The following is a 10,186-nucleotide window of genomic DNA, read 5'->3' on the forward strand; positions in this document are numbered from 1 at the left end:
GAGAGGCAAGCGGCAAAATCACATCAAAAAAAAAGAGAGAAAAAGTTCAGTGATGCAGAAACTGAGAGGTTGTTCTCATCCGAATCAATTTGCTGATGGGAACTGTGAACCAGAAAGATAAAAAAAAAAACAGAATTCCCTCTAACCTAACAACTTCAACTTAACAAATTTGTCTGACTCTCAAATATGAGAGAGAGTTGAAAATCCCTCAAATATGAGCATGTAAGGAAAAAAAAAAAAAAAGATTTCAAAAACTCCCCCATCAGCAAATAAGACATTCTGAGTTCCAGCTGAAAAAGGTTCAATTTTTTTTTATCTCTGAACTTCACCTCTGCCAAGCTATGCAAGAAACCGCAGGACAGGGAACTCCACGAGGCCTCTCATCGTGGAATTGAACTTCTGTTTCCACCAACACTAAACCCACTTCCACTCTCCCATCTGACCACTGCGGCTGGAGGGTGGAGTTGAGATTGTGTGTGTGTGTGTGTGTGTGTGTGGGTGTGTGTGTGTCCAGGGAGGGGGTGGTCTAGGAGGGTGTCTGCACCCAGCTAAGGCCTGACCCCCTCCCAGCCTGGGACCTGTACACAGGGGTGCTTCACACCTTAAAGACCCCTGCCACATTTAAAAGGATTAGTCGCCACATTTTGTGCTGGCTTAATCTTCCTTTCAGACGGACTAATAAGTGTGCGTCGATAAGCGGAGCATGCAAATTTCACTCTGGGCCAAACGGCACTCTCTCGCGCGTTTTTTCATCCCCGGCAAACGGACTCGGGGCGTTTGCATTGTGCTAATTGCATCTTCACATTCACCCCTTCCTCTCTTCTTTATTGTGGCATATCGCAACGGCAGAGATTATTCCCCTCTCCCGCTTTGCATGAAATTCTAATTTCATGTGCGCCGTCATAAAAGTGAAATAGAGGCGTACTGTTGCAGCTTTGTGTACGGGATCAACGTCTCTATGCCGCCCAAGTACGCCGGCATCTCAAATGCGACCAATGACAAGCAGAGGAGAAAAAGAGGAAGGATGCTTTTAGGTCTCTTCTGCCGGTTATAACTATATGATTTCTCTTCTTTCTTTCTCCGATACGTACAATGTATCGAGTTGAGTCACGGTGCGAGCAGGTACCCCCTTCTTCTCAGAAAAAAAGACATTTGTGCCCTGCGTGTGCTATCAGCCGAGAGGCAGTGGTTCCCCTCAGTCAGGGAATTCACACTGACAATCATTCTGAGAGCTTTGAGTCAGCTGGACCCAGAACTGGCAATATCAGAGAACGCTACATACATACATACACACACACACACGCAAAACAAAAGCCATACCAGCAGTGGACTTTTTGAAAAGTACTGTGTTGCCGATGTTTTAAAGAAGAGTAATTTCACAAACTGAAATAAAACTGAAGGCCAAATTCAAAAGTAAATAATTGCATCAGATTTGAAATAATGACTATACATCTTATAGGGTGGAGTCGGGGGTGTGGGTGAGGGGGGTTGGTGGTGGTGTGTGTGTGTGGGGGGGGGGGGGGGGTAACTACTTAACGTTGACTTACAAATGTGAGTGATAAAAGAGCCCGGGTCCTAAAGGTGCAACCTGTTTATTATTCCGGTGTACTTCCTTTCAGTGTATTAATTAGGCAATTACTCTGTATTGGTGACGGAAAGCTTGGCGCTTTTAATTAGGGTCTTGTGCCTGCATGAGTGCACAGGAGTGGAGCGAGAGAGGGGGGTCGCCCTTCTCTCTGTCCATACCACCTTCCCTTCAAGCAAGTCACTGGAGCTACACCTGATACTGGGAGTAAAGAGAGTTGTAGATGTGCATGTTCACACACACATACACATACACACACCCACACACACATCACATGCACACACTGACACAGGAACGCAAGTGTTTGCACATGCATATTGAAGCATATGTGTGTGTGTGGGGGGGGGGGGGGTAAATACATTCAGATGAATGTCCACAGACACAGCAAAACCATACAACACTCACACAAACAACTAGGGTTTTATCTTGTTATTTCCTCTCTCTCTTTAATCCATTCCTTCTGCCTGGGCTTGTAAAAAGGCAGTTGGTGAGAATTTGGGTATTAGGATGCTAAGTTAATTATGATGTTGCGCAGTCTCATCGAGATCCTCTCTCTTGCTCACTGGCTCCATCCATAGTCTCTCTCTCTCTCTCTGCCTCTCTCTCCGTGACACGCTCCCTATCATACACACACACACACACACACACACACACTCACAAACACACACATATACACGTGCCCACACTCGCTTGCGTGCACACACACACACACACACACACACAAATACACACACACACACACACACACACGCACACGCGCGCATCCAGCATGCTGTTCTCCTTAAGCAAGACATAACACACACAGCCTGGCACAATATCAATCATACTCTTTTTCAAAGCCTGAATGTGATACTACTCTGCATTACCATAAAGCTCTATACATTTTCCAAAAGAGTTATCATTTGCAATACTTAATTTATTCAAAATGAGTTTTTGATAATCATGATCATGTTTAATATTTGATCAAAATGAATTATCTTTTTAAATTGTATAATCACTGCGACAGTGAAATGTATCTCAAAATGATGCTTTTAAATTATTTTATTTGCAAATGCTACATACACATATTTCTTTAATTAAAAAAAAAAATACAAAACAACAGTAATTACGAGCAAGCTGTCGCTCTTTGTCCTATTAGGTAAAAACATGTTCTACTGGATGTTACAGTATAAACTCATCTGAGCTTTTATCCTATGGCGCTGGAACACAGTATAAATAATTGATAAGAATAGAAATGATTTGCCTCAGTTGATATGGCAATCCTAATCACCTCATCACTGAGAGCCACTCTTTCCTGACAGGGCGATTCAGCTTGGAGGGGTCCCTTAGGAGAACTTGGCATAAAAGGGGTTAAAGACTATGTCTTGTGTTTTTTTCCCTCCCCTCTTCTCTGTCTTATAACGTCTCTGTGCTAAATTTATTTCAAAACGCTGTTAATCTGCAGTACACAACATTCCCATTAGCATAGCCCGGCCCCCTCATAAAAATTCCAGCTAGTTTAATTAAAAAATGTAAATTTACTGTCATCGGAGGAGCGGCAGAATCAGGACAGCAACAGCATTTTTTATTGCTTAAGACATCAAATTGATTCGGTTGTTGCTAAATTGTGATAAAGGTTATTGGGGGGCTACAGACTTTGGCTTGTTTTCCCCTCCCCATTTCATCCCTTTTTTTGGGAGGGGGGGCAAAGGAGAGAGGGGGGGTTAGAGTGGCAAAGGTCCTCAAGGTGGACTGAGGCTAAAAGAACTGGCTCTCCGAAGAAGAAAGCAATCACTCGCTATAATGACTCATAAAATAACTCCAGTCAGCTGGGCAGGAGGCTCTGCACTAATGGAAAGAGAGGTTTTATATTTTTTTCTGAAAATACAGGGTGTGGCTGTACCTATTCTCTCATTTCGATGTAATATTCCTGAGGAACAACACATGCTAGTTCAGTTCAGGTTCCCTCTTCAATGCGGATTTATGATCAAACACAATCTACAAGTTGATCCAGTCATTCTGCTTGTTCACAGTACATGGGCAGGGTAAACAAGCTCCTTTCCCAATGCATTCTTAAATTATGTCAATATCTAATTCAAACTTTTTAAAATGGGTTAAAGTGGTGGAAATTAACATGTTGGGATAAAGACCGCAGTATTGGTGACTATCAAACAAACAAATACTCGAGGCATTCATTGATATTGAGGAAGCCGCAATGGAAAAAACACTGTAATTAAATTTCACCACAGAATCCTCCCTCTCTTTGTGTTGTCTTTAAAAACTCCACTAATTGTCTCACATTGTCAAGAATTGTACAATATACCATATTTAATTTCTTCATTATTTATTTACTGAATGAAGTGGGAGATTTGTCACTGACGACTTCCAAAAACATATCAAATCAAATTAACAATATAACTTCTTACATTTGTAATTTCCAGGCTTCACATGCACGCTTTGTTATATTTTTAGGACAAACATTTTAAGAATAAATGCAAAAGAACAACACAGATGTCTCACGAGATGTTTGGGTAGGCAAAATTGCAATCAAATTATTCATACGTGATACATAAACACACACACACACACACATACATACACACACACACACACACACACAAACACTCACAAACTGCTCATTCTCTCTCTGCAAAACTCATGCACATAAACATAACACAATAATTTTAAAAACACACTATATTTGAAGTGTATATTAACTGCGAAAAGCAAGGTTCCCTCCTGTCATGCGATATGTAAGACAGTGCTGAAGTTACTGATGGTACTATGAGAAGAATTCACGGGATTTTAAGCTCTAACTAAACAACCTATGAAAACACTGCGTGTCCAAACTGCAACATAAAATATCTGAAGGACAAATGGGGTAATATATTTACACTTTTAAAACTCTATGTACAACTGAGGAGCACAACTGCAGAAATACTGACACCACTAACTTCAACAATAACAACAATAATTCTTAAGCATTCCTTTTAAAAAAAGAAAGGAGAGGGGAGAGAAATGGATATCACTTGTACTGTTTGCCCTTACATGTGTCAAAACAAAGCTGCCACAACAGTTTGTTTGCTTTGTCCCCCTGGCAACAAACCCTTAGGCCACGGTAAGCACTCGAATGACATTTCACATACCTATGTGCGTAAACAGGATATCTATGGTCTTAATAAGTAATGCAAAGAGAGTCACAATCCTACCCTTCTTACCCCACCCTCCGTAACCCTGATGTCCGTAACAAAATCTAAATAAACCCGGGTAGGGCAATTATGAATGAAGTCTTAGGGTCGGCAGAGAGAGAGAGAGAGAAAAAAAGGTGTGAGTTCAACAGTAGCTCGACTCAGAGCACTGAAATAAACTTGGTCTCATCACAGGGAAAATGAAACTAGCCCGGTGAACTTCTCTACCGTGCGTTCGACAGTGGCAATACCGAGAAACGAGTTAAGAACGGCGTGCTAAAGAAGTGACTGATCATGTTTTATACTGCAATGAGCCTCTGGGCACTGTCATTCGAGTTACAAAATATAGGTGCAGCTCAGGGCAGTCCCGCTTATACACACACACACACACACACACACACACACACACACACACACACACACACGCACGCATGCACAAAGAGAAGAACTTCCCCATCCGAGCGGGTTTGTTGACAGTTTTAAAATACAGTTTTATCCTAAAGCTATTAAAACATGTCAGTGTCAGGTTATAGAGGACCTGAGAGAGGAAGAGAGAACGGGAGAGAGAGAGAGAGAGAGAGGGACAGAGACAGAGATAGAGAGAGAGAGATTGAGAGAGAAAAGTACAGTACTCACCATATTCAGGGAAGTCGAAGTTAAATCCTCTCAGGCATGTAACTTTCATAATATTTCTTGACTCTGTTTGAAAATCATCAGAAGTAAGCAGGTTCGGGAGAAACCAAAAGTAAAATTACTACACACACACTCTTAAAAAAAAAATAAAAGCTTCCTTCAATCATGTACTAAACTCCTTGACATGTAATCTGTCAATAGTTTGTAGCAGAGATAATGCCGGCTGCCACGAGCGGATTTGATTGGCAGCCTGGGCTTGGCCCCTCCCTCCTGTGGTTTGATGGGGGGTAGGTGAAAGAATAGAGTGCCTCCCCCTTTGCTTGCTCGCTCTCCCTCTCTCTCTCTCTCCCTCTGCCTCTCTCTCTCTCTCTCTCTGGTTCGCTCTGGTCTGCACACCCTCTCTCGCACACACACGCGCGCGCCGAGCTGTTGGTGATGTCTGAATAGGCAGATAGGAAATTACGGCGGAGCAGGAGCCGGAGCCGACTTTTTTTTCCTCCCCTTGGTGGGCTGGCCTTTCCAGCGCTGTGGTCGACTAGCCTTTCAACTCTCTTGGGGAGGAGCCTTCCCCCTGCTCCATCAGAATGAGCAGGAAGGCAACAAAAAAAGCCAAAAGCTTTTCAAAAACAGAAAATAGATAAAGACGGTATTTATGATTATTATTATTTATGTGCAAAAATTACTTTTTAGTTTCATGTTTGAAAAAGCTCACATTTAGAATATAAACTTGAATGTTGTGCAGTTCCTTTAAGTGGTAAAGAAAGAAAAATAACATAATTCATATTTTAAAATATGAATAAAATGCCTTGAGACTGTGGACAATTTTATGATCCTTCTTTTTCAGAGATACTACTGACTTCTACATAACATTTGTTTCCCCTAAATTCAAATAAAACATGCAATATGCTTTAAATGTTTGTTGCTGAATCCATCAATGATAAGTTTTAATTTTCACACAAATACAACTTCTAGGCAAACCCTACGTTGAACAAAAAGAAATCTACATCCTAAAATTCTATCTAGAAAGCCTAATTTCTTTTGGAAAAGAAACAGTGTGCTAATTTTCTATATTGAGTCATAAATATTGAGCAGTGCGAAAGTAGGTAACCTTATATGGGAACAGTTGGCTGTAAATTACCAAACTCTTACCCCCAACCCCCGAGCTCTTCTACTGCTTTCCCTCATTCAGTCCCCCCCCCTCCCTTCTGTGTGTCTCTCCGTCCCTCTGATAAGGTATCAGTTTTCATTGTAATTTCAGGTGAAATGATAAACGACGGCCGTTACCAGGTGACAATGAATACTTTATAAGACAAAGCCCTTATTTGCCTGGCAGTTTCTTCCGCAGTTCCATGCAAAGAGCCTCTGGATATTTTCAGCATATTTGTTGTATTAGCATACTCCCCCCCTTTCACATATTTGTCTGCTGCGCCGCACACCTGATTGAGAAATTACACAGGTTTTGAAACTCTGTGTCGAATCCCAGAAACTCCCCTGGTCACGGAACACATGAAATGACAACAGAAGTGTGGATCCTCTCTCCCACCATGTTGACACTGCAACCGAACTGCTTTTTTTTTTGAGGGAATGTGGTGCAGTTCAAACATCACGCAACACAACATACACACACAGAAAAACACAAACACACACACACACACACACAGGCACAGATACGCACACAAACACGCACACACGCACACACACACACACACACACACACGTACACACAAAGTCGAAAAGGGGAAACACATATTTTTGATCCTAGTTCAAATTTCTCAGAAATGACTAAGGTCACAGTTCCTGTTTGCTAACAGTGAGAACATGTATATAGAAAACAGGTTTTTGGTTGATTTGGTCATTATGAGTATGAGTCACCATTAAACAATGGGAGCCCGGCCCGCCTTTCTCATTGAGCACCTCTAGGGGCACAGGCACACATCACATCAGTACTCCGACCTGCCCTTGCCACGCACAAACGGAAAACATGACTGACACGCCGATGCTTCTTCACATCACAGAAACAGGATCAAACCACATGTAAATGTGTGTTGTATAACAATGACGTCAGCGTTTTTAAAGCTTCCACTTTTAGGTTAATGATCTTGCAGGTCTATACTTTAGAGCCGTTATGCTTATGCATGTACATGTTGTTAAGGAAGTCTGAATTGAACTATGGATTCTGTGTGTGTGTGTGTGTTCGTGTTTTTTTGCAATGTGTGAATGAAGATTTATGACAACAGTTGTTAGGTGGAGAGATAAGGACAATATCAAAGATACAAACAATGAACAAAATCAAACAAGGGCTCCACCTCAAATGGAGAAGGACAAACAATGGCATTAATCTACCTGCTGTTAAGTCTACTTATGATACACTGTAATTGCTTTTTCATTGTGTACTGTAATGACACTATACAAAACACACACTTTTTCTGAACAGCAGCAGTGAAAGTTCCTGAAATATTCCCTCCCTAAGCTAACAGAAGTCACACGCCTACAACATAAGTTATAACAGATCTTTTTTTTTCCCAATGTCATCCCATGTATTCTTCTCCAGGACTACATGCGTGCTGTTTGATGTGGGCAGCTACAATGGCATGCTCTGAGGGCACGAACGTGAGTGGAGAGAGGAGGGGTTCGGGCATGATGATGGTGGTGGTGTGTGTGTGTGTGTGTGTGTGTGTGTGTGTGTGTGTGTGGGGGGGGTGTATATGATGAGAGAGGTGGGGTGAGGAGGGGGTAGATTGGTGTGGGTTAACATGGCAGGACCACATCAGTCAAAGGGGACCGTGGGCCAGACGCTGGGCTGCCCCTGACCGTGCACTCCAGGAGGGGCTGGTCTGATGGCCGGGGCCCACTCCGAGAGCCCCCAGCCCGGCCGGGACAAAAGGCACACTGGCCGCTTGAAAGATGTGAATTCACTTGCTTTTGTGCACGGGGCCTGGAGACATGTGGAGAGAGAATTCTGACCTTTGGCGAGAGAGAGAGCAAGAGAGAGAGAGAGAGAGAGAGAGAGGGAAGAGAGGGAAGAGAGAGAGAGAGACTTTTTTTTTGGGGGGGGGGGGGGGGGGGGGGGGTTAGTGGGGGTTGTGTTTGAACCCCTCAGGCTGTCGCAGGCACAGGGGCAGAGAAGTGGGCTGGTGAGAGGTGGAGCAAGAGAGGAGGGGGTTGAGTGAGGAGGAGGGGGGGGGGGGGCATGTGGAGGGGTGTGCATGTTGGGGGTGGGGGGGGGGGTACTTCACAAAAAGAGAGCATCTTGACTTTTACCAAGCAGAGGAGCCTACTGGGAGAAGGGGAAGAAAATGTGGTGGCTAGGTTTTTTGAACGTATTTCCTCAAATCTGTCGGTGAAATTGACAGGAAATTAAAAGTGACAGAGCTTAAGGCTTGCGCTGGAGCCTTGAAAAGAGCGTTTGCCCTTGCATTGTTCTGGCGGGTCTGTGATGTTGGATATTATTCCCCCTCACGTCTGTTTAGATAGCATTATATATTTATTTTCCCGCAGTGAAGGTGTTGAATATTAAGCTTAAATACTTGTTCAACAGTAGCGTCTGTATGCCTAACCCAACACAGACCCCAGATCCCATGACAGCCTGCACTAACCTGCTTTTAGAAAAAAACACCCCAAGTCGTGTCCACCGTATATTAAAATACATTAAGTTATGAGAGTATACAACAATTTGAAAAAAACAACTAAATAAAATTTGCACATAGCAGACTAGCTCTTTTAAATCACACACTCACACACACACTCACACACACACACACACACACACACACACACACACACACACGTGAACATACAGTGTAGTTTACACACTGCTTTCACGAACATGATGCCTGAGCCTCATACTCACTTAAAAAATATTGCATACAGTCCAAACATTTCTTGACAGGGCTTTCATCCCCTGCCTCTTATCATTATGCTCCAGCATCTCTCCCGGAAGCAGACAGTCCTAATGCAATCTGCCTAATTTTGGTCCCTCGCAATCTGCTTTTTAAAAGGAACGGCAGAAAGGGCCACATTTCTGAAGGCACTGGCCGTAATCATTTTAGACAGATAGCTGCTCCCCTCGCAGATGAGCAAATATTTGTAAACCAGCTATCTAATGGAAAATTATAGTGAAATTAGAGCGAAATTCATGACGGAGAAATCCGATTATCCTTAATTTTATTATGCCATCTTAGCCCACACAGCATATTTTTGTAGAGTTTTTTCCATAAATACCTATGCCAGGGGTCCCTGTAATCGAATAAAATTGAAATTCATCTTCCCATTAAACTCAATTAGGAGCAATTTCTAAAGCCTATCAAAGATTTTAATTACTAAATTATAAAATTCTCCGAAGCCAAATTGGGGAGGAAAAAAGACCCATCCTAGCGACTCCAAAAAAAAAAAATCCCAACGAAAGGAAATTGTTGATCAAAAAAAAGATACCCAGTGGTAAATAGAATTACAGGCCGGGGCCTTATTCAGCGGATCTGGGCAGGGTGGACTGACGTGTGCCAATGTGCTCGGGCTCCTGGACTGGAGCAAATGAACTTAGCTGAGGTGTGCTCGCTCTCTAAATGTCTGCCCTCTGAGTTATTATGCTGTAATTGACTAATTGACACCTTAATTTCATTTACAGGTCCCTGTGTTGGAAAAAAAAGAGAGGCCCAATCTCTGGGTGCGGCTCCAGGGGGGCCTGAGGGAGAGGAAGTCAGGCCTACCCGCACAACCACGCAGGTACACCCAGAGCTCAGCCTCTCCCTCCCCCTTAGCGAAGCCAGCCCCCTCTCCACACGGTGATCATGGGTATGATAAT

At 43.0% G+C, this 10,186-nt stretch overlaps 1 protein-coding gene across 8 annotated transcripts in view; it reads right to left on the reverse strand.

Moving 5' to 3' along the window:
• The window catches only part of casz1 (castor zinc finger 1), a 95,823-nt gene extending 90,177 nt beyond the window's left edge, over positions 1 to 5,646 (reverse strand). For all 8 annotated transcript variants that reach the window (XM_062541706.1, XM_062541703.1, XM_062541704.1 and 5 more), the window contains exon 1: positions 5,389 to 5,646. In XM_062541706.1, coding sequence (XP_062397690.1) covers positions 5,389 to 5,437 — 49 coding nt within the window. In that variant the 5' untranslated portion in view covers positions 5,438 to 5,646. The remainder of the gene's footprint in view (positions 1 to 5,388) is intronic.
• Positions 5,647 to 10,186: the final 4,540 nt, after the last annotated feature.

This window comes from Sardina pilchardus, chromosome 7, assembly GCF_963854185.1.
Source record: "Sardina pilchardus chromosome 7, fSarPil1.1, whole genome shotgun sequence".
Taxonomy (NCBI): domain Eukaryota; kingdom Metazoa; phylum Chordata; class Actinopteri; order Clupeiformes; family Clupeidae; genus Sardina; species Sardina pilchardus.